This window comes from Mauremys reevesii, linkage group 3 (genome assembly GCF_016161935.1).
Source record: "Mauremys reevesii isolate NIE-2019 linkage group 3, ASM1616193v1, whole genome shotgun sequence".
Classification (NCBI taxonomy): Eukaryota; Metazoa; Chordata; order Testudines; family Geoemydidae; genus Mauremys; species Mauremys reevesii.
The window spans coordinates 45,141,899-45,167,676 of record NC_052625.1 but is presented as its reverse complement, the minus strand read 5'-3'; the positions used below and the strand labels follow the sequence as shown (position 1 = coordinate 45,167,676).

Sequence of the window (25,778 nt, the reverse complement as noted above, 5' to 3'; positions counted from 1 at the left end):
GTCACACAGCTGTTGCAGAAGACATTGTAGGCAGCTGCAATCCAAAGGGCCCTGTGCTGGAATCCGGAGTAGAGGGCGGGTCCAGTTTCCCCCCATCCTCCTGACCCACTATTTGACACAGGAGGAGTTAAGCTGGACTAAGAGTAATATCAGAGAGGAAGGTCGACCCACTAGGGGGGACAACCGAGACTGCGGGGATTGTTCTCCTCCCTTTCCCCCATGCTGGCCAGTGATAAGGTTAGCTGAGTGAACGGCAGGTTTGAGCCAGTGGCAAAAGTGGCCGAACTGAGGGCTGCTGTGAACCTCTGAGGCAAGCAAATCTGCCAGAAAGCGCAGGACCCACCAAGGCAGAGGAGGAACATTGTCACAGAGGTTAATGTTCTCATGACTAATGAGGAGAGGCTGAGGGAACTGAGCTTATTTATTCTGCAGAAGAAAAGAGTGATGGGGGATTTGATAGCAACTGTCAGCTACCTGAAGGGGGGTTCCAAAGAGGATGGAGCTCGGCTGTTCTCAGTGGTGGCAGATGACAGAACAAGAAGCAATGGTCTCAAGTTGCAGTGGGAGAGGTATAGGCTGGATATTAGGAAAAACTACTTCACTAGGTGGGCGGTGAAGCACTGGAATGAGTTACCTAGGAAGGTGGTGGAATCTCCATCCTTAGACGTTTTTAAGGTCCAGTTTCACAAAGCCCTGACTGGGATGATTTAGTTGGTGTTGGTCCTGATTTGAGCAGTGGGTTGGATTAGAAGACCTCCTGAGATCTTGTCCAACCCTAATTTTCTATGATTCTATTAATGTAATTAATGCAAATCAACATGGATTTATGAAAAATATATCCTGTCAAATTAACAATATTGTTTATTGATGAGCTTACAGGTTTGGTTGATAAAGGTAATAGCATTTATGTCATATACTTTGGCTTCTATAAGGCATTTGACTTGGTACCACATGACATTTTGATTATAAAATTAACATGGTACACATTAAATGGATTAAAAATTGGCTATGTGATAGGTCTCCAAACTGTAATTGTCAAGTGGGAATCGTCATCAAGTAGGTATGTTTCTGGTAAGGTCCTGCAGGGATCAGTTCTTGGCTCTATGCCATATAACATTTTTTTGGAGGGAAACATAAAATCATTGCTGATAAAGTTTACAGATGACACAAAAAGTGGGAGAGTGGTTAATAATGAAGAGCACAGGTAGCCTGATCCAGACAGATCTGAACTGCTTGGTAAACTGGGCGCAAGCAAACAATACGCATTTTACTATGGCTAACTGCCAATGTATGCATCTAGGAATAAAGAATGTAGGCCATCCTTGCAGAATGGGGGACTCTATCCTGGGAAGAAGTGACTCTGAAAAAAAAGATTTGGGTGTTTTGGTGCATAATCAGCTGAACATGAGCTCCCAATGTGCTGCTTTAGCCAAAAGAGCTAATGTGATCCTGGGATGCATAAACCGGAATCTCAAGTAGGAGTAGAGAGGTTATTTTACCTCTTCATTAGACAGTGGTGTGACTGCCACTGGAATATTGTGTTCAGTTCTGGTGCCCACAATTCAAGAAGGATGTTCTTAAACTGGAGAGGGTTTTGAGAAGAGCCACAAGAATAATTAAAGGGCTGGAAAACATGCCCTATAGTAATAGAGTAAAAAAGCTCAATCTATTTAGCTTAACAAAGAGAAGATTAAATGGTGACTCAATTACTGTCTTAATATCTACATGGGGAGCAAACATTTAATAATGGGCTTTTCAGTCCAGCAGATAAAGATTTAATGAGATCCAGTGATTGGAAGTTGAAGCTAGACAAATTCAGACTGGAAATAAGGCATACATTATTGACAGTGAGCGTAATTAACTACTGGAATTCTCCATCTCTGACAAATTCTAAATCAAGATTGGATGTTTTTCTAAAGGTATGTCTACACTACCAGAGTAGTTCGATTTAACTTAGCTCGAATTTGTGGAATCGACCTTACAAAGTCGAACGTGTGTATCCACACTAAGGACAGTAATTCGACTTTGTGAGTCCACACTAATAGGGCAAGCGTCGACATTGGAAGCGGTGCACTGTGGGCAGCTATCCCACAGTTCCCGCAGTCCCCGCTGCCCAATGGAATTCTGGGGCGAGCCCCCAATGCCTGCTGGGGGAAAAAATGTGTCGAGGGTGGTTTTGGGTAACTGTCGTCATTCAACCGTCACTCCCGCCCTCCCTCCCTGAAAGCGCCAGCGGGAAATCTGTTCGCGCACTTTTGTGGTCAGTGACAGCGCGGACGCCACAGCACTGCGAGCATGGAGCCCACTGCGATCATCGCTGCACTTATGGCCGTTGTCAACTCCTTGCACCTTATCGTCCACCTCTTCCACAGTCAGATGCTGAGAAATCGGGCGAGGAGGCTCCGGCAGCGCGGTGAGGACATGACGTGTGAGAGTGGCACAGACCTCTCACAAAGCACGGGACCCCGTGCCGTGGACATCATGGTGGCAATGGGTCATGTTCATGCTCTGGAACAGCGATTCTGGGCCCAGGAAACAAGGACGGACTGGTGGGACCACATAGTGCTGCAGGTCTGGGATGAATCACAGTGGCTGCGAAACTTTCTCATGCGTAAGGGCACTTTCCTTGAACTCTGTGAGTTGCTGTCCCCTGCCCTGAAGCGCAAGGACACCCGGATGCGAGCAGCCCTGACTGTGCAGAAGCGAGTGGCCATAGCCCTCTGGAAACTTGCAACGCCAGACAGCTACCGGTCAGTAGCGAACCACTTTGGCGTGGGCAAATCTACTGTGGGGGTTGCTGTGATGCAAGTAGCCCACGCTATCGTTGAGCTACTACTCTCAAAGGTAGTGACCCTGGGAAACATTCAAGTCATCATAGATGGCTTCGCCGCGATGGGATTCCCAAACTGCGGTGGGGCTATAGATGGAACTCACATCCCTATCCTGGGACCGGACCACCAGGCCAGCCAGTATATTAACAGAAAGGGCTACTTTTCAATGGTGCTGCAAGCACTGGTGGACCATAGGGGACGCTTTACCAACATCAACATCGGGTGGCCGGGCAAAGTTCATGACGCGCGTGTTTTCAGGAACTCTGGTCTGTTTAGATGCCTGCAGGAAGGTAGTTTCTTCCCGGACCACAAAATGACTGTTGGGGATGTGCAGATGCCTATAGTGATCCTTGGGGACCCAGCCTACCCGCTAATGCCCTGGCTCATGAAGCCCTATACAGGCGCCTTGGGCAGTGACAAGGAACTCTTCAACTACCGGCTGAGCAAGTGCAGAATGGTGGTGGAGTGTGCTTTTGGACGTCTCAAGGGGAGATGGAGGAGCTTACTGACTCGCTCGGATCCCAGCGAAACCAATATCCCCATTGTTATTGCAGCTTGCTGTGTGCTCCACAATCTCTGTGAGAGCAAGGGGGAGACCTTTATGGCGGGATGGGAGGTTGAGGCAAATCGCCTGGCTGCTGATTACGCTTAGCCAGACAGCCGTGCGATTAGAAGAGCCCAGCGGGAAGCGCTGTGCATCCGGGAGGCTTTGAAAGCTAGGTTCCTCAGCGAGCAGCGTGACCTGTGACTGTTCAGTTTCTTTACAGAGAAGCTGAACCTGCCCCTGTTTCTTTACCCAGTTACTGTTGACTATCCTCTGCAGTTACATACCCCATTCACCCCGTTTCCCCCCTTCCAACACATGTTTAAAAATAAAATACATGGAACATTGTTACTTAACAACGTTTTCTCTATTAATGACTTTGCATTAAAGGGTTGAAACTGGGACGCAGACTGTGCTGAGTAGGGTGTGTAGTGATGTAAAAACCGCTTCTAAACTCGAGGAATGACAGGCTCCTGCTCCTAGAGCAGTCTGCAGTGCCGGACTGGTTATTTCAACGGAGCCTGCCATCCCTCCTTTTCGGGACTCTGTGTGGGGGGGCTATGTGACCTTGTGGCGGGGGAGGACGGTTACAGATTCCCCTGCTGCGTGGCTCTGTGGTCCAGGACAAGGACCGCTGCATAAGATCTGTAACCGCCCTCCCCCGCCACAAAGTCACGTACCCCCCACCCACACAGAACATGAAAACCACCTCCCAGACCGACCAGGGTGCCTACTGACTGCACTGTGTGTGTGACCTGCTGCTGATCCTGCCCCCGTGTCTGTACCCTGGTAAAGGTGACTGTCCTATGCAATTACCAACCCCCTTCCTCCCCCCTTCAAACACAGTCTTCTGTACAAGAACATGACGGAAACAGTAATTAACAGCAAAGTATTTTAAATAATCAACTAGACAGTTAGGGGATGAAACTGGGATTGGGGTTTGGGTGAATCAGGAAGGGAAGGACTTCTCAAAATTTAGGGAATGAGTGCTTTTTGGTAATTGAGCACTCTGCAGGGGTGGAGTGACAGTTTTCACGGCCCCTGGAGCCCCTCCTTCTTGTTACTTTGGGTGAGGAGGGTATGGGACTTTGTGGCGGGGGAGGGCGGTTGCAGATACACTGCAGGGGGGCTCTGTCCTCCTGCCTGAGGTCCTGCAGAACATCCACAAGGCGCCGGAGCGTGTCCGTTTGCTCCCTCATTAGTCCAAGCAGCGTTTGAGTCGCCTGCTGGTCCTCTTGACGCCACCTGTCCTCCCGTTCGCTGTGTGAGCGCTGGTACTGAGAGAGGTTCTCCCTCCACTGGCTCTGCTGGGCCGCCTCGGCTTGGGAGCAGCCCATAAGTTCAGCGAACATCTCATCCCGTGTCCTTTTCTTTCGCCGCCTAATCTGCGCCAGCCTCTGTGAGGGGGATGCTGGGGCAGGTCGGGAGACAGTCGCAGCTGTGTGATGGGGAAAAGGGAGTGAATTCCTTACAAAGATACATTTTTGCGAACAATGAACATAGTCTAGTCTGTCTCTGTGAACAAGACCATGCATAGCACCTATCTCATGCGCACTCAGGACAACTTCGAATTTTCGGCCTTTGCATTCATTGCCTGGGGTCTTGCACTGGAGATCAGACAAGCGGGGCAGGACAGCAGAATCCGTGGAGCAGGCAGGCATGGTAAGCCGTAAACTTTAGGCTGCTTAAAACTTAATGTATAGCAGTGCCCTCCTGCTCCAGGCAATCCGGAAAGCATGAACTCTGCCCCTGTTCCACCCCCTCGCGGCTGTCCCTGGGAAAGATTCCTGTATGCTGCCCCTCTGCAGCCTCCACCACGTGGCTGTAAACCGACGCTTATTGTTATGCAAAGGAACAGTGAAGCATTCCCAATACTAACATTACCCTAATTCCCCTAATTCAATGCAGGAGTCGCCGAGTGAGATCACCCTGAGGAGGATCACTGACAGAGATAGAGAGCGCATGCTGCGTGAAAGCCAGCACAAACCAGGGGCCTATGCTGCCATGCTCGTGGAGGCAATGCTCACAGTGTACCTGATGATAGCCTGGCGCGGAAAAGTGTCCTACCACGGAGCACCCAATAAGACAGCTCTCCCCAGGAACCTCATGCGTAGGCTTTTCGATTACCTCCAGGAGAGCTTCGTGGAGATCTCCCAAGAGGATTTCTGTTCTATCCCCATATATATTGACCTTCTTTTCACATAGTTCAGATTCCTGTTCCATTAAAAATAAATGTTTACATGTTTAAAGCACTTACCAACTGATCCTTCCCCTGATTCAGGGTCCGGGTTAATGGCCGGGGAGGGTTGGTAGGGGATCTCCGTGAGGGTGATGAAGAGATCCTGGCTGTCGGGGAAATCAGCGTTGTAAGCGCTGTCGACTGCCTCATCCTCCTCATCTCCTTCCTCATCTTCCCCGTCCGCGAACATCGCCGAGGAACCGGCCGTCGACACTATCCCATCGTCAGAGTCCACGCACACTGGTGGGGCAGTGGTGGCAGACCCACCGAGAATGGCATGCAGTGCCTCGTAGAAGCGGCATGTCTGGGGTTGGGATCCGGAGCATCCGTTTGCCGCTTTGATTTTTTGGTAGCCTTGTCTCAGGTCCTTGATTTTCATGCGGCACTGCGTTGTATCCCAGCTATATCCTCTGTCTGCCATGGCTTTGGAGACCTTCTCGTAGGTCTTTGCATTCCGTTTTTTGGAGCGCAGCTCCGAAAGCACAGACTCATCGCCCCACACAGCGATCAGATCCAAGACTTCCCGGTCAGTCCATGCTGGGGCCCTCTTTCTATTCTGAGATTGCATGGACTCCTCTGCTGGAGAGCTCTGCATCGCTGCCAGTGCTGCTTAGCTCGCCACGATGTCCAAACAGGAAATGAGATTCAAACTGGCCAGACAGGAAAAGGAATTCAAATTTTCCCGGGGCTTTTCCTGTGTGGCTGGTCAGAGCATCCGAGCTCGGACTGCTGTCCAGAGCGTCAACAGAGTGGTGCACTGTGGGATAGCTCCCGGAGCTATTAGCGTCGAATTCCATCCACACCTAGCCTAATTCGACATGGCCATGTTGAATTTAGCGCTACTCCCCTCGTCGGGGAGGAGTACAGAAATTGAACTAAAGAGACCTCTATGTCGAACTAAATAGCTTCGTTGTGTGGACGGGTGCAGGGTTAATTCGAATTAACGCTGCTAAATTCGACATAAATTCCTACTGTAGACCAGGCCTAAGAGATACATTCTAGGAATTTTTGGGGAAGTTCTCTGACCTGTATTATACAGGAGATCAGGCTAGATGATCACAATTATCCCTTCTAGCCTTGGAATCTATAAATAAAAGCAATTTGTCACTAGGAGTATATTTACATAAGTATGTAGTATGTTACAAGGACAAAAAATAAATTTTTATCTTAAGTAGTATATTACTCTATATTTGTTTCTTTCAAAATAATGGAAAGGCTGGGACTTTTTTCAAAGAAATATCACCTGTTATACAGCATTTTCAATTATCTGCAAGAAAATATAAAATCATTGATGGTAAAGTTTTCAGATGATGAAAACAATTGGTGAAATGGTAAATATATATAAGGTCAGTTCTACAAAGCAATATGGATACTGGGTAAGCTGGGCTCATTTGAATGTGTGTTTTTAATAAAGTCAAATAAAAGATCATACATCTAAGAACAAAAAGTGTAGGTATTGTATTCCCCAGGCTTCCTTCAGCATCTAACTGCCTGCCACAGCTACCAACTTTTGTGCAGCTTTTGGTAAATTGAAGGTTATGGTTATATACAAATTACTTGCAAATATGTAAATTATGTAGTGAGATAATTTGTATCTTTGCAAATAATTTGCATAAAGTTTCACAAATGGAACTGAACAAAACTTGACAGCTCTGCAAAAATAAGTTGGAATGAAAGGTGAACAAAGGGGTAAATTTAAGCTGAATATCAGAGAAGATTTCCTAATTATAAGGATAATTAGTCTGTGGAGTAAACTTCTCTAGGGAGTGGTGAGAACCCCTACACTTCAGTAATGGTATAACTGGACTAGGTAGGAGTGGAAAATGTACTACAGTGAGGAATCTTGCATTAACTTTGGTGTGTGAAAAGATATACTAAACAAAAAACTATATGAAAAGGCTGCAAAGTAAAACACTCAAAAAATAGGAAATTCTACCTTTTGTGCATTTGGACTGTGATGTCTGTTATACCTCTATATAACATGACCTGCTATAACACGAATTCGGATATAATGCGGTAAAGCAGTGCTCCGGGGGGGCGAGGTTTGTGCACTCCGGTGGATCAAAGCAAGTTCGATATAACGCAGTTTCACCTATAATGCGGTAAGATTTTTTGGCTCCTGAAAACAGTGTTATATCAGGGTAGAGGTATACTATATGTATGTAAAGCATCTAGCACTATGGGGCCTAATCTCATCTGGTGCCTCTGGACACCAGTGGAATACAAAGGGATGATGATGATGTGACATAGATGTCAAATATTTAAATTTTAGGAGACCTATGAAAAAACTGAAAGGAGATGCAGAGGGATTCTTTGCTGAATGACTCCTAAATATTTTCCAATTGCACAGTGCTGTATAATGGGCCAAATTCATTACTACTATAAATGTTCAAGTCAGTGCAGTTACACCAGTGATGAGTTTAGCCCAGTTTGACTTTCTCTCTCAAAATGTGAGTAGCGATTGGAAAGTGCACAGCTTTTGATAACATGTTCTTCTTTTAGAATGAGGAATAGATTATTAGAAGAGGAAAAGGGGAAAACAGGTCAGTTTTATTTAATAAATCCCTTATCTCTTTATAGTTATGAATTATAGGTATTATTTTGTGAAAGAATGAAAGCCTTTGTTGAATTCTTTTACATCTTGGGTAGGAATGTGCATCACTGTAGCTGGCACATCCAAGAGTCTGTTCAGTCAATCCAGGATATTGGGTGAGGTGTGTTTTATAGAGAAGTGCTGCATTCAGAAAGGCAATAGTTTCTAGGCATTTATATTTGAATCAGATGTTAGAGAGGCCCAAAGCACTGTTAAACTCATAAATGGTTCTGGCAGAAAATACATCAAGATGCCTTTGCTCAGATGTACTAATCCAACAACTGCATTTTAAAAAAATCTATTTGAGATACAGTTCCTCTCTCATACATTTTGTGTCCTGATATGAATAAAAAGTATTAACTGGATAGCTATTGCATTATTGTGCCATGCACTTTGAAAGCTTTCTAAATCTACTCCACTTAGCTGTTAAATTTCATATCATGGAAAAAAATTGCAGTGGAATTTTTTTTAATGATTAGAGTGGACACTTTGTCTCTTTTGCATAGGTCCCTGAAGTAGTAATTTTCATACTGGATTTTAGTGTCCATCTCCATATACCAAATAGGTCAGACAATGCCAATGGGATCAATGGAAAAGAGATTTTTATTAATGAGAGATTCAAAAAGAGTGGCAATTAGCCAAGTGAGCAGGACTATTTTATCATTAACCATTAGTAGAGAACTGGCTGAGTTGATTTCCCGATTGTGGGTTATAGTGCTGTAGGTTCTGGTTTTAATTATGAAATGCTTAGTGAAATCCACCATGCACTGCTCCTGTACTGAGCAGCCTTCACAAAGAGAACATAACTACTAAATGCAATGAAGTGCACATAACATGAAAATGAAGAAGTCTGTTCTTCTAGTTCAGGGACAGTCCTAGGACTTGTAGTCTACTGAGCCCTAGAACAGCTGAGTTGTGCCTGGTGCATGACTTGGAATAGACAGCAAGATGATTCTAAGCTATTTTTCCACTCTTTTCATCCTCATCCTGACTAGAGGCCAAACCAGGTCCCAGTATACCTTAGAGCAGCCTAAGGGCTACTCTAACTTACGCTGACTAGACCAGTCCCCTAGACATCAGTGATCATTGGACAGCACTGTCTCTGGCCATCTCATGCTCATGGCCCACACAGGAGTGCCCCCTTCCACCTGGGTGAGGGGAAGGAAATGGTGGGTGGTATGGACCAGCTCTCTTCATCCCCTAGAAATGCTGGAGCACAACAGAGACAGAGACAGGAACCAGAATCAGGCCTGTTGTGGTGGCAATGATGATGTTGTTGTTTAATTTGTTGTTACTACTATTGCAGTAGTGCCTAGAGGCCCCGATCAACTATGAGGACCACATTGTGCTAAGTGCTGTATATCTGTATAATGAAAAGACTGTCCCTGCTTCACTTATTGTTTCTAACTATAAAGCAAGATGGCTGGTTTATACAGCAAACAGAAGGGGAGACCACAAGGTAACAGCAAGGTGGTTATGACTGAGGCTACGTTTTAGTCAAGGGTATTTTTAGTAAAAGTCATGGACAGATCACGGGCAGTAAGCAAAAATTCACAGCCCGTGACCTGTCCATGACTTTTACTATATATCCCTGACTAAAACTTGGGGGGGAGGGGGTGGCTTTGGGGAGGTGGCCCTAGGGGTGCCACGGTTGCTGGGGGGACAACGGGGGGAGCGGTGGGGGTGCTGAGGGAGTGCAGGTGCTAAGGTGGGGTGCGGCCTGTGGAAGTGTCACAGGTGCTCCGGGGCTGGGGGTGCTCAGGTGCTGGGGGGGCATGACTGGGGAAAGGCCGCAGGTGCTTGGGGAGGGAGTTGCGGACCGGGGGGGCACCACAGGTGCTATGGGGGTGGGGGATTGGCAGGGCTGGGGCAGGTTCCCGCTCCTGGAAATTATTCTTTCCAACTTCTCAGCATATAGATATTCGTAATCAGCTGTTGTTCCCACTCTGTTCTGAAGAGAGTATGCACACAGCATATATAGTCCAGGTTTACTGCTTACCCGGGGTTTGCTTGACTTCATTGATAATTTAAGGAAAAAGCCATGGATGATGTTTCTCACCCATGTAGGCTGCTTTTAGGGTTTTTTCTGAGTCCCAGCTCTGTGTTCCCTCTGCCTCAGAGAGACACTCAAATTTCTTCTATTATCCTGCTTGGAGTTACCAATATCTACCTTCCAGCATTAGTCAGCAGAAATTACTTTGCATATTTGTACAAAGTTCTAGCTCCTGAGCTTAAGGTCACTCATCAGAAGAATCTGTTGGCAGTTCTATGGAAATTGTCACCCTGTGGCAGCTGCAAACAGCAAAGATTTTTAGAATATGGCTAGGAGCATAATGAAACCCAGGTCTCCAGAAGTGGAAGGCTAGTGTGTTAACTTAAATCCCATAGAGGAGAGACAATAATTGACTCATAAGCTCAGTGGGCTTTTTCAGTTGCAAAGTCATATTAATGAGCACATAAGAAACTTTAGACCTTGAAGTTTAGCCATGGCTTTGTGACAGAGTTGAGAATAGCTCTCTTTAACTATATGTTCAAATTCCAGTAGGATTGATTTAGTCCTTCAGCCTTCCAGTGTCAATAAATGGAGTCCAATACTTCTTGCGTGAAGCTTTAGTACCCCTTTTTAGTATTCTGTGTGGCTTCTGAAGCTTCCGTGACATCTTTTAATAAGAAAAGGGATCCTTAGCTTCCCAAATCCCTTTCCGCTATTGTTGGGCAACCTGCTGTCTGCCTGACTGCCATACGTGCTCTGGGAGGTGCCCGCCTTCTCTGGCGAATTGGCATTGCATGGCTGTAAAGTGCCTGGAGATCCTTCCAAATAAAAGGTGTTAAATACATGTACTTTATTCATGAGCAGGTAAAAGATATGACCTCACTCACCTTGTCTCTCGAATACCCTTTTGGTGTCTTTCCCCAACAGTATCCATACAGTACTCTATTTTAAAAAATAAAGCACTTTCCAGGTTTTAGGATTTTAAGTCCCAAAACTATGGGCCAAATCAATTCCTGTTTAATTCCACTCCATGTGAATGGAATTCAGCTAGTGATGACTATGACTCAAAGGGTCAAAGGACCAAGTAAATCTTGACATTAAAAGTTCAGATTTAGCCACTGATAATGTAATATTGGGAATCTTCTGTGGGCAATGCTAGCACCATAAACTGAACTCTCTATTGATCCACTACTCACTTACACAATCCTTGTGTCACCTTAATACATTGGCTCACTTTTGATCAATCTCTTTCCTGGCATAATGTTGTAAGTAATTGAAGCTGGCTTTATTTTTTGTAAACATTAGTAAGTCTCATCATCACTGTGGTTGTGCATTGTCTGAGTGAGGAATTTGTTTCTCAAAAAGAAGGAATTGAGCTACATCTTTAAAACTGTTACTTGGGCATGCACTAAAATTTTCAACAAGTAGCACTTGAGCATCAATTAATTAAAGCTTATATGGTGCTATGAAAATGTAAAGTGCTGCATGATTGCTGAATGCTACTGGGAGCAAAGAAATTATTGAATGTCCAAACACAAGCCCAATCCAGCTAAAATAAATCTCTCTGGAGGATTTCCCATCTCTCACTGTCCTATGGGTGGGGGACAGTGCCTTCCTAATTTGCTTCTAGAACAGGGGGAGTCTATTTTTTTTTGTCAAGGTCCAAATTTCTTGGTCAAGATACAGTCAAGGTCCAGACTCCAGAGAAACATTTTTCACACTGCAATAACAGTAATGATAATAAGTAAATAAAAAGATTTCAGGGTCCATTCAAAAGTATCTGGTGGTCCGCATTCGGCCAACAGTCCACCTATTGACTACCCCTATTCTAGAACCTGTATCTCCAAACATTCAGCCCCCTTTAGATATTGAGCCAATGACAACCTGTGCATATGGGCTTTACATGGTCTTGTTTGTTTTACCCTCACAAACCAACCATATGTTTGTTAACCTTGAATATTGCAAATTGACATATTCTGAAGCATTACAATGGATGGTCACAAATCTATACGTCAATGGAAGCATGGATAAATGGATGTCAGAGACTCTTCTTTTACATGAGGTATTTTATATAAATCAGTGGCAAACATCCAGTGTTTGAAAAGGAGTGCGTAGAGGGTGGTTAGGAGACTGGAAGGGATTTGAAGATCTGTTGAGCCACTCACTTTCAAATCTCTCCTTAATACTTTCCTTTGCTGTAATGCATACAAATCACTCCCAACTGGCATTGACCTAGCTGATGACTTCTATCTTTCTCCTCAATTCTGTTCATTTTCTTATATCATCTTTTTGCTTTAGCCTCCTCTTGCATACTATTTGAACTGTAGATTATGAACTTACTGGGACAGGAATTGTCCTCTGTTGCATGACATCTCTGTACAGCATCTAGCACAATGGTGCCCTGATCCTTGTCTGGGATTGCTAGGCACTGTCATAATACAAATAATAAATAATAATAATTCCACCACGGTTGTGGGGAAGGACAGACAGAAGTCTAGAAGAAGCTACTTTGGTGGGAGTAGCGGTATTGAGGAGAGATAGGAGGACAGATGGTGAAAGATATAGAAAAGAGAGCAGGAAGCCCAAAGAGCCTTTCGGCAGTGTGAGCCTTGAAGAGGACCATAGCCTCTTTGTAACAGAGGGGCAATAGTAGCTTATGTATGTGGCTTGGGTTGTTGATGCACAACAAGTTAGCTCAGTGCAGTAATGCCCACAGGCCAGAAGAGCTGTAGCCTGCACATGCAGGACAGTAGGGGAGGAAATAGGCCAGCTCTGCTGCTCAGGCCATGTATCAGCCCACCCAACAATTGTCCTGTTGCCTTGTTCCCTATCTATATGAATTAAATTTAAAAAAAAGAGCTGAACTGTACAGTTCCTGAGAAAATTGCATAAGAGCGTCTTGAAAGACAAAACACAATGTACTCTCCTCTTCTGCAAGGACAATGTGACATTTCCATACTCTTTCTAGTTTTGACTCAGACTACTGTGTCCAAGAGAGGTTAATTTGAAGTTTTATTTTTAAGGGAAAAATGAAATTGCAATACTTTGGGGGAATGTATTAGTAGTAATAGCTAGACATTACAGACTTGAGAGCATGTGCTTTAAGAATATCTGTAAACCAGGCTTCACATTTTTCTCTACAGAATGAATAGGGGGATATCTCCAGCCCCAACCTACCAAATTGTTATTTAATTCCTATTTTGGGCTTAAAGTAGCTTTAGGAAAATGATTAAAATGCCTAAGCCAAAAAAAATAATGTAAAAGTACAGCTGTCAAGAAAAAACAAAGAAAGTAAATAGAAATACTTACTATAAAATTTCCTTTTTCCTCTCCTATGGTACACAATACTTATCTATCTCCTTATATAGCATCCATTATCACAGTAGCTGCATGCATCTCGAGTATTTAATTCGAAATAATGATATCTCTCTACCTTTCCTGTAAATAGGCGTAAATTGCTTGCTAAGATTATAGGGGTGGTTTTTTAAGGTTTTGTGTGTGAGAGAGAGAGAGAGAGAATGAACTTTTAGCGGGAAAGCTAAGTCAAAGGTTAAGTTTTGCATTTATTTCTGAAAGTGGAAAGGACCATAGTCATTCTTGCCTCTTCTGGCAGGGAATTCCAAGGTCTCTCGCAACACCTGTGCTATTTTTTAACAATTTAATAGTTCCAGTGGAACATAGGAACTGTTATTGGAAGTCATGGTTGCAGAAGGAGAGGCAACCTTTCAGGTGCTTAGGATCAGTTCCATAGAGGGCTATAAATATCAGGAGAGAGGCTAATGGGAAACCAGAGGAAAGAGCAGAACACCAATATGATGTGCTCACAGTAATCTGTGTCACTAAGAAGATGAGTTAATGTGCTTTGTACCAACTAGAGCTTTCTTATTGTCTGTAGTTTCATTCCTAATATGAATGAATCAAGCTTGGAGGTCATGAATGCATGCCTTGCTGTGGCCAGATCCCTGTCTAATAGAATCGGACTCAGTATTGCTGGATGGAAGTAGGAATTTTTGTTGTTATGGATGTTTGGGCACCTCTTGCAATGAGAAGTCACAAAGGATCCCAAGGCTGAAGGCCAACTTGAGAATCTGAGGGTAAAGATCCTGCATAGCAGAGGCAATTATAGAGACACAAGTACTTCAAAGTGCTTTCTTTCCCAGTAGCGTCATCTCAGTCTTGCCTGTGTTCTGCTTTAGCCAGATTCTCACTTTTGGCCTTAGACTATATGAATCTTCATTGAGGTGCTGAGAAAGCTTGAAGAGGGTGCTGCTTGCATTTGACATATGGGGTATTGATGTATTGCAACCCATGTTCTCTCACCATCTCCCCCAACAGTTTTAGATAGAAATTGATTAGGATGGTGTTGAGGACTAAGCCTTGTGGCACTCCAAATAAAAGGGCTCAGGAGGTACAGGGATGGCTGCTTGTAATGACTCAAGCCATTTCAGGACCCTTTCATTTATCTGCATGGCTTCTTGGTAATGGGATTGACTTCGTTACGCTAACCACTAGACCACTCTAGTGCTGTTGGGGGCTTTCCCTAGTCTTGCCAAATCCTTCATGCTTGTCTACTAGTAGCATCAGCAAAAGGTCTGTGCAAAGGTCTGCTTTGTTACTGAACAGGGAAGTTCACATATTATTTTAGGTGTGCCACACTAAAATGGTGGCTAACTGTTTTATATTATTTGATAAATGTATTGGAGAATTGTAATTTAGAGAATATTCCCCATTATGTTATAACCAACTGAGGTTGATATTTTCACTTTAGGCAGATTGATGGTCTTTCTTCAAGAGAAACATATCTGGTTCAATATGAATTCCATTATTCAGGATAGTGAGCTCTCTTCTGTTCCATGATAAGTGCATTACCATATTTCCGGAAGAATCTGCTGCCACATTTGAAGTTTCTATGGGAAGACCTGTAGGACTGTGGTGTCTGTTGGGTCAGGGAACATAATAGCATAAAGGTCCATGATCAGGAGAGCCCAAAGCAAACATACAATGTTTGAAAATTCCTATTAAAAACTAATTAAGTAGTACTGAATACTTAAATTACCACACTAAGTATAAATTCTAAATTAGTCCACATTGCTTATATAGATCAGAGAGGTTAAAAGAAAAGTTGCAACTACCTATAACCTGAATGCCTGATCAGGGGTTAGATTGGAGGTGAGTCATGCTCTGTGCACAAATTCAAGACTTCGCCACAATCACAAGATAGCTGGATAATTTTTTCTTTAAATGATCAGAAAAGTTAGTCAGTCATTGACATTTAAATTGCCATCATAATGCTTTAGAGTTAATACTCCACTGAGATGAATGAGGCTGTTTAGCTCCTCCCAAATCTATTTTTGATTGCCTCTGTAGAAAAAGACAACACTGGGGGTTGGACTTGGAACTGCTCACATTTAATGATGGTGTTCTAGCATAGGTTTCTATTAGCAAGAAGATATTGGGCTGTTGGCACTTGTACTTATTCTCTACACCAATATTGACTTGGGACTCTTAATACATTCCATGGCGTACCTGAGCCCATTTATCCACTGACACTTTAAAAACTCCCACACCCCTATCTGTATCTATGCTGGTTATGTGATATGTACGTTACTTGCAATCCCCCACAACCCAAGCCCGACCCCAGATGTACAGTACCTTCCCTCTTAACTTGTGTAAATTTGATTTTAAACATTAACTTTAATAAAAATTTTATATCTGTTATGTGGATGAGTCTTGGGCTGTCATTCTGATACTGTTCATCAGCACTTAAGAAATATTGTGCGTATTCCAATCCTTGTACTCCATGTTAGTGATTAGCAGTCAGTCATTTGTGTGACTAGCAGTCTTCATCAGTGTATCATATAGTTCAGAACTATTTGATTAAAAAAGCAGACATGTCTTCTATGGAGTCTGCAGTGTAATCTTGTGAGGCAAGGGGACTGGAAGAAAAAGTAAACCGTCCTTGCTGTAGTGCAGATATTTTTGGTTTTGAACAGCAGAGACAACTGGCATTTCAATCACTTAGCATCAGCTATGAAGTGGCTACCAGACCCCAAATTAAGCTAAAATCGAATGCAGTATGAGGAAATGTCATACCTTGGGGACTGAGAGAACCTGAACATTCACTGAAATGTCGTTATGAACAGAGGAGGAATTAAATTACAAGAGCAGGTTGCTTATGTGCTCTGGCAGTTTTAGAAATTGCACATTACTCTTTCAATAACCTCTTGAGCTCAAGTCCATAAATGTTACATGATAAAAGATGTATTCTGAAAAGGTAAAATTTTTCTTTAAGTGCATTTCAGGGCCCACAAAAGTTAGGGGCTGAAAGCAGCAGTTTGGGCCAGGCATAGGAGACACAGCTTCCCCATGCAACACCATTGCATTTCAATCCTTCTTTCTCTTATTTTATATGAATTGAATTATGCCAAACTGTGTGATAGTTTTGAAATATGGGCAGATGATAAGATCACCACATTCATGTATTTTATTATCTAAATCAGGAATTTAATCCAAGTCTCCAAAGAGGATATTTATTGGAGAGCCTCACCAATTACACCACCTAGCCCTCCAAAGGAGATTTAATTAGAATTTAATTACTAGATAACCTAATAACTACACTTTTAAAATCCCATGGAATAATGAATGTGCCTAACAGTTAAAATACAGCAAGTGGCCCAGTGTTATGAAGATAGCATGGTCATCTGCATGTCGCTGAGTGGACATGAACAGTGAATACTAAGCATGTCTTCGGGATTGCCAATAATTAGTTGTGCCAGCAGCACAGCCAGCTGGTTATTTGTGGGGAAAGTATGGGTGTGGGGAGAAGAGAACTAAAGCTGCCAATAGAAGAAAAATAAGAGTGAGATTAAAAAGGTGGTGGGTAGGTCAGTTCAGAATGCTTGTGGCTTTCAATAGCCTGCCTGGGCACAAGAATGGAGCAGGCTGACAGAGCAGTGCGATGGTAACTAAAACAAAGCTAGTTCAGTTGGTCTAAATTTAAATGTACCAATCTTGACAACATCCCTTGAAACGTGACTTGTCAGCAATGTGTCTCAGAGTGAAATATCTGGGCTAGATCCTCAGCCAGGAAGTACTCTCACAGCTAAGAAAGTGCAAAGGTGTGGGGAGAGCATGGGAATTGTTGTATCTCAAAGGCCTAAAGAGTTTAAGGTGTTTATAAACTCATCACTGGTCAACATTCAACAGTGATAGATAGGTTTAGGGTTAATTTTAAACAGAGGCCTTGGTTTTACTTCGTTACTTGGCAAACACCCAAAAGCATTCATTCACATTGAAAATGTATGGAATAAACTCACAGACTCCCACACAAAGAAGAAGAAAAGTAAAACAAGATTTATATTGAAACTGTAGTTAAGTGATTATACAAAACAAACTTCAGACTTACCAAAGTCCCCTCTCCTATCAGACTTATCAAACTCCCTTTGGAGTTAGAGTATCAGGGTCTCTTATTTTCAGAACAACTTTTCTTTGATGAAAAGGAAAAGGTTAATTTTACTCTCAGCCCTGATGTGAAGGGCATTCACTTATGCAGTTCTTAACAAACAGATGGACAGAAGGTGGAGGAGAGGCAGGATAGAAAAGATGGGTGAAATACGGCTTTTGTTGATGTTTTTGGAATGCTAGACCTCTGGTTAGTTATGAGTGGATGCTTTGGTTGGCACATTGACCACAACATCTGCTGCTTGGACTCTGGTTAGTTACGATTTAGTCAGGGCTGTCATCTGTTTGGATTCCTTCTCCTTAGACAAGGCAGGTTTAGATGAATGCAGCATAGTGACTTTGGGATTTGATGAAAACCCACATTAGTGAGATAGGATAGGAGGAAAGAAACGGTAGGCAGGAAATAACACAACAAGGGAAGGGAATACAATATAGGATCTTAGGTACCTTTGTGGTGCTGGGAATTAGATATTCTGAGTGGTGGGCTGAAGACTGGATGTCAAGATAATATGATGACTTTCAGTCCTTTAGAAGAGTTGAGAGGCGTTGAGGTGCTGGCACATTGGGGGATGAACTGTGAGGATGAACTGCCACAAAATCTCTTTTTAAGAACCCCCAAAAGGTGTAAAAGTTGGTGGCATATATCCTCATTGTTTTGTCCACCAGTTAAATCTGTTTTTATAAGGCAAATTTGGCACAGGTAACTTTGTTCCCACATTTTCTTGTTTACCAAGTATAATCTCACCACAGTCCTTGATTTATATCAGTAGGCCATTTGGATTGGACTAATAGTTCCTCTGTCTGGTTTTCTTGAATCTGTTATAACGTTCATCGTCGTAAACAACTGACCTATTTTTTGTGGTTATTGTAACATCTTATGAACTTTCACATACTTTTTACAATGGATCTTAAGGTAACTTTGTCGAGCCAATTATCACAACACAGCCCATACGCTTTCTCTGTGCCATCTAAGGAGTCCCCTTCTCAAGGGGATTTTCTAGTCATCGGGAAAGCCGTCCTTATGATAGCTTTGCACCAGTGCAGTAGGACAAAGCTGCCCTAATGTAGGGGATGATCTAGTTCATTGTTTTGGTGGGGTTTTTTTCATTACTTGTTTTCTATTAAGATAAGTACTGGCACAGTTACAATCTGTAGGTATCAGAGAGACTTTATTCTTCTAAAATCTGAAGTACATATGTCAGTGTTCCTTTTAGCCCGGTTTGAATACTGATTAATTATTCAGCTAGTGCAAACTGCGATGCAGAACTGAAAAGAATCCTTGTTTTAAAAATATACATATTAGGCCACATTCATTTCTGGTGTAATTCTATTGAAGTTGAATGATGTACAGGCTTAATAACATGACCTTTGGATCTGGGGGCTTTTTTGTTTGTGAAATGAGAAAAAAAGCAGGCTTAAACACCCTTCATCATTTCCCAGTGAGATGATGACTTTTACCACCATTGTGTTTCTGTTTCCAGTGGCACTGCAAAATATACATAGCCCTGTGGCCACTTTCCAGAGCTAATGTACATAATCATTTTAAAGGCAAAGCCTCTCGTTTCTCTGACTTTATTTTCAATTGATTTTTGTGAACAAATATGTGCACACCTTGTCACTGCTTGTTTGCCAGTGATTGAAATTCTGGGACTTCGCACTACAAATTAGAGTAATTTATTTAAGTGGTTTAATTCTTTTAATGTGCTACACTTTAGAATTACATCAGTCTACCATCTCCTTTCTGAGCCTAACATACCATTAAAACAGTCTGAAGAGTGGAGACCTAAGGGGAAAAAAACCTCCAAAAATATCTGTTCCTGAGTTTAATTGAAAAAACAAACAACACAAAACCCTGTAAAACAACCTAATCATTCCAAGGAGTCCTCTTTGTTTATTTTAAATGATAAATGGAGGGTTTTCTCTGCTTGGTGCAATGACTGTATCCTGGGCTAAATACAGTCAAAGGCCAATGTGTTAATGTGAAATAAAGTCAGAGGCTAAGGTTCATATCAGCACAGTGTAAAGTTATTGCCAAATTTAGAGGAATCCCCCTCCATGTATTATATAAAACATTTTCTCCCTCCTCTTACTGTTTCCTCCCATTGTTACACCTCAGCAGCTCCCAGGCCTTTGCTACTTAGAAAGGATTAGTCCTGCACCCTTCCCCCCCCCCCCCGCCCTGCTCCCTTAAAAAATAAGTTTTGTAACAGTATATTTAAAAGCTTCTCTTCTTTTTCACTACCGCCACTCTCCTATCTCTCGTACTTCTCTCCATCCTCTTATCTTTTTCTTTGCTCTATTTACCCCTCTCTCCAAAAAAGAGGACCTTTCCCATTTATAGTGGTCTAATGGCTTAACGTTTGGGGCGCTGGTAAGTAAAGGGTAATTTTGGACTCTCTCCACCTCCTGCCCACTCTCTCATATGCATGTGTGTGCAGACACATGTTCTTCAGGCCTGCTGATACTGAAAGCTACGTGGAGTGTAAAGTTGAGGAGAAACACAGTTGAAAGATTACTGTCTTCACTGAGAGTGGATCAGTCCTTGTGTTAGTTCCTGACAAATGCATTTGGAGTGTTGAGAGCAGGAACCAAAGTGAAGGGATCTGCATATATCCTAACTGAGAAGTAGCAGGTATTATGCAAATTGGAACACCTCCCGTAGCCAATCAGAATGGAGGGATTTTCATAATCGCAATCATAGAGCTGCGAGACTCCACATCATCATACAGCTGTGAGACTCCACATCATCTCTGCTCTCTGACTAGCGGACATCGTTTCATTTCAGAATAATTAGTGATAGCCCTCGAGTCCCACACTGTAATTATATTACTTTCTCTATTTGAAATAACAGACTTAATTGAAATGGAAAGAAAAAGCAAAGCATATTGCTGACTTGACTAAAACTGTCACTTGCATTAATCCTTGCTTTGAACATGCACTAAAAATAGAATACAAGCAGCTGACATTTTTCTTTAAAAAGCCCTTTCCATCTATATTTAGAAAATCCTGTGTCAAGCTTCACAGAGATCTTTACACAGATAGTAAGTGTGTCCATAAATAACCCTGTACATCTCCCCTGGTAACAATACATAACACAGTCTGGATTTCTGGGAATTCAACACCCCCTGGCCAGCTGGGTTGTGCTCAACTGTCAGGGCTTCATTTTTAAAGGAAACTTCTCCTAATTGATTCCATATAAATCAGCTTGTCCATTTTTAACTGTATAGATTTTTGTTCTTGGTGTGTTTAATATCATTCTTAGCTCTTATTGTATTAATATTTCTTCCTTTTGGATGAAAGAATATAACTCTATGAAACTAGACTTTTTTTTAAATCAAAAGCCAAATCTGAACCAAAAAAAGAGTTGTGCCAGTGGGCAACAGTTTTTGTCAGTCTGTAGACACATTGTTCTCCATTCATTCTGGGGTCCTGAACATAAACCGTCCTTGAAGTGCCTAGTCATGTTATGTTTCTCTCCCCTTCTCTTTCACTGTGTGTGCTGCAGGTGGGAGAGTTCAGAGCTCACGCTGCCGAATGGACAGCCAATGTCACGGCAGAGTTCAAAGAAACCCGCAGGCGTTTAAGTGTGGAGATTTATGACAAGTTTCAACGGGCTACCTCCATCAAAAGGAAGCTCTCTGCAGAACTTGCTGTCAACCACAGTCAAGATCTGACCCCTTGCAAGAGAACCCTGTCAGTCAACCACCTCACCAGCGAGAAGGACATCTTGCCTGCTCTAACAAAGACAGACAGCATTTATATGAATGGTTTGACTCCTCACTGTGCGGCAGAAGATATTGCTGTGATTGAAAACATTAAGTAGTACTGACTTTGGATGCCGATCCTTGGAGAAGCTCTTGGCTTAAACTAGCCATATACTTCCTTTTTTTCCTATCCATGATTGATGCTAGTAGCATTTTATACATGTGCATGAGTTCAACAGAAACCACCACAATAGCGATTCAGTGTCACCATCATATCTCTTCAGACACGAGATGAATGGAATTTCTGTTGTTGATAGATGCTGGAGCAAGCAACATCCAATGCCTTTTTGTGCTCAGACTGTTGTTCATTTCTCCTAATGTGCCATATGGCCTAAAGAATGAATTATATTTGTTTATGTTAACAATGTAGCTTTGAGGGATCAGTCCTTAAATTTTCAGGGTCTACCTTACTGAGCCTAGGAATGGACCATTTATGGACTACAACACATTTGTAAATGGCAAGAAATTCTTATGCAGCCTTTTACCTAAGAAATTTTTGTCAGTGCCTTATCTTTTGAAGAAACAGAACCTCTATAACTCTTGTATGGTTTGTGTTTGTTTGTTTATTTGTTTTTTGCATGAGTAATGTATTTCATTTGAGCTTTCATCTTGCCTGAAATGATGACGTTTTAAAGGTGTCTTTAGTGAAGATACCAGCTTTGAGAATGGATGCCAAAAATCAACAGACATCAAAGCCACACTCCTAAATCTAGCTTTAAAGGCACTGCAGTTACAAGAGTTGCAAAAATGTCCCCTGAAAATATTTATTTTACTCACATCCAAGTGATGCATGCTCACACTATATTAGAACCAGACCTGTAGGGTTTATGGATCCATTTTGAGTTTTATTTTTCAAGCATTGTTCAGCAATGTTATCCCATGTGTCAGATTACCAAAAATCTCCAGTTATGTGTAATTAAATTATTTGCTAGATGACAAGAGCAAGTAGAAGTTAATACTATGTGGAAATGCTTTAAATTGATGCATTCTAATAACCATACTCATGAAAACATTACAGAAAAATACCACAGCAATTTCTAATAATCATAAATCTGCTCCCAGAAAGTTACTCTACGAAAAGAATTTTAAACTTTTTATTTAAGCCGAGTCACACCAGGCACCTACTGGATCCTACTGGAGTGCTTTCCTGAATGTCACACTGTACATTGGTTGCCTACACCGGAACTGTGACTGATGTGGGAATGCAATTGAAACTGGTATCACTGTGACTTTCTACATATAAAATACAGACTTCTCTGAATACAAATACAGACATGAAGGAAAGCTGATAAATAGCACAATCTGAATGCTGATGATTGTTCAGATAGGATAGGCTGACGATACGCAGATCTGAAACCAATCCTTGGGGTTTCTGTGTTTGTTTTAAAGAAAAGCATTGACTTTAATTCTATATCTGTTGTTTTGTTTATAGTTGTGTGTGAGATTCAGAAGGAATGCAGGATAAAAACAAGGAATGGATAATTTTGTCTTTTTTAAATTTTTTCATATTTTAGTCTATGCTGGCTGTACATAAAATGAATATAACAGGCCCTAAGGGAATAATTTAGGCTCTGTGCAAATTAAAGAAAAATTAGACTTTGTTGATTGGCCATGACGAAAATGACAAATTTGTTGCATTTATGACCATTAGATAACATACAAAATATGAATGTTAATGTTCTGGATGTTTAATCTTGTTCTCTGATTAATCAATGCTATCAGTGTAAATATCAGTCAATTAACATTTACAGAGAGTAAGCTTTTAAAATAAGGAAAGTTCCATGAAATAGTACCAGGCCATGCTCTTTTAAAAGAAAAAGACCCCTGTCTCTCCCAGCACAGTGTTCTGAATGTCCACGTGGTGAGAAGCTCTTCTTGCCATGTATAAACTGTGAATTGTAATGAAAAATAAAGTTTTTACTTAAAATAAGCTTTTCTGAGTCTCTTGCTTGCTGCTGCCCCACCAGAATGCTGAGAAATCACTTGAGACACCAGCTATTTGAGGGCTCGAGGGTTACAGTTTTTATACTTGTTTGCAGCCCGCTTAAATTTGAGCAGTCTTAACAATGAAAAGAAGAACTTGACTCCAACAATCAAAACATTTTCTCTAAATGTTAAACAATAATGTTCGTCGGGTTGCTACACCTTTAAATGTTCTTTTGTGGCTATTTTTTAAAGAAATTTGGCAGGACTGAATTTCAGTTCTAATACACTTTTCAATTAGAAAGTATAAGCCTTGGGATGTATATATTGTGACAGACCCAGACCAGTTGGGGGCAGGAATCTGGTAGAAGGCAGATATACTGGCCACTGCATGAGTAGTTTTCTGTTCCCTGAGTGACCAGAGCAGGGGCTGCCGTAGAGCAATCAGGAACCTGCTAGAACCAATTAAGACAGGCAAGCTAAGTAAGACACCTGGAGCCAATTAAGATCTTGCTAGAGTCAATTATGGCAGGCAGGCTAATCAGGACACCTGATTTTAAAAGGACCTCCCATCAGTTAGTGGGGCATGTGCAAGGGGCAGGGAATGAGAGGGTGTGTTGCTGGGGGACTGAGGAGTACAAGCGTTATCAGGCTTCAGGAGGAAGGTCCTGCGGTGAGGATAAAGATGGTGCTGGGGGGAGGCCATGGGCAAGTAGCCCAGGGAGTTGTAGCTGTCACACAGGTGTTACACGTAACACTGTAGACGGCTGCGATCTACAGGGCCCTGGGCTGGAATCCAGTGTAAAGGGCGGGCCTGGGTCCCCCTCAATCTCCCCAACTCCCTATCTGACACAGGAGGAGTTGACCTGGTCTGTGAGACAAACCAGAGGGGAAGGTCTAATTTGGGAAGGGATCTGGCCTGTCCCCGACCCACTAGGTGGGACACAGACTGTGGGGATTGTTCTCCTGTCTTTCCCCCATGCTGGCCAGTGATGAGGTTAGCTGAGTGAACGGCAGGTTTGAGCCTCTAGCAAAAGCGGGCAAACTGAGGGCTGCCATGAACCTCTGCGGCGAGCAAATCCGCCAGAAAGTGAAGGACCCACCAAGGTTGAGGAGAAACTTTGTCACAATATGTACTGTATAAGTCCCCTCCCTTGGAATATACTGTACCTACTGATATACTCTTTTGTATGATATCTAACACTTAAATTCACCAGGACAAAATAAGTGCCAAACTGAACCCTGATTTACACTTGTGAAACCCCACTGAAGTCAATGAAGTAACAGAGAGCTGAATTTGGCTCTAAAACTAGCAACGCTGAGTCAGCAATCTTTAATTTTTAAGCCGAACTATATGTAATAAAATAAACCAAAGGTGATTAAGAAATTAAAGTGATCATGCTATCCACAGACATTCCTTTGATATCCTTTCAGGAGTGGAATGGGTCCCCCTTATCTCATGGCCTTTTTCCATTGTTCGATTCATTGTGTAAATGTCCAAAGAACCGAGGAGTCTTGTGGCCCCTTAAAGACTAACAGATTTATCTGGGCATAAGCTTTTGTGGGTAAATAACCCACTTCTTCAAATGCATGGAGTGTAAATTACAGATACAGAAATAAATATATATTGGCACATCAAGAGAAGGGAGTTACCTTACAAGTGGAGAACCAATGTTGAAGGCCAATTCAGTCAGGGTAGATGTGGTCCACTCCCAACAATAGATGAAGTGGTGTCAATACCAAGAGAGAGATAATTGCTTTTGTAGTGAGCCAGCCGCTCCCAGTCCCTATTCAAGCCCAAATTGATGGTGTTAAGTTTGCAAATGAATTGTAACTCTGCAGTTTCTCTTTGAAGTATGTTTTTGAAGTTTTTTTGTTGAAGAATGGCTACTTTTAAATCTGTTATTGAGTGTCCAGGGAGACTGAAATGTTCTCCTATTGGCTTTTGTATGTTACCATTCCTGATGTCTAATTTGTGTCCATTTATCCCGACGTAGAGACTGTCAGGTTTGTCCAATGAACATAGCAGCGGGGCATTGCTGGCACATGATGGCATATAGCACATTAGTAGACGTGCAGGTGAATGAGCCCCTGATGGTGTGGCTGCTGTGGTTGGGTCCTAAGATGGTGTTGCTAGAGTAGATATGGGGACAGACAAGGCAATGGGGTTTGTTACAGGGATTGGTTCCTGGGTTAGAGTTTCTGTGGTGTGGTGTGTAGTTGCTGGTGAGTATTTGCTTCAGGTTGGGGGGCTGTCTGTAAACGAGGATTGGGCTGCCTCCAAAGGCCTGTGAGAGTGGGGGATCATCCTCCAGGATAGGTTGTAGATCGCTGATGATGCGCTGGAGAGGTTTTTGCTGGGGGCTGTATGTGATGGCCAGTGGTGTTCTGTTATTTTCCTTGTTGGGCCTGTCCTGTAGTAGGTGACTT

At 42.6% G+C, this 25,778-nt stretch overlaps 1 protein-coding gene across 1 annotated transcript in view; it reads left to right on the top strand.

Annotated features, from left to right (window-relative positions):
- Positions 1–23,272, top strand: part of KCNK2 (potassium two pore domain channel subfamily K member 2) — a 224,320-nt gene extending 201,048 nt beyond the window's left edge. The window contains exon 10 of the mRNA XM_039532271.1: positions 21,167–23,272. Within this exon, the coding sequence (XP_039388205.1) occupies positions 21,167–21,484 (318 nt within the window). The 3' untranslated portion in view covers positions 21,485–23,272. The remainder of the gene's footprint in view (positions 1–21,166) is intronic.
- The last annotated feature ends 2,506 nt before the right edge of the window (positions 23,273–25,778 follow it).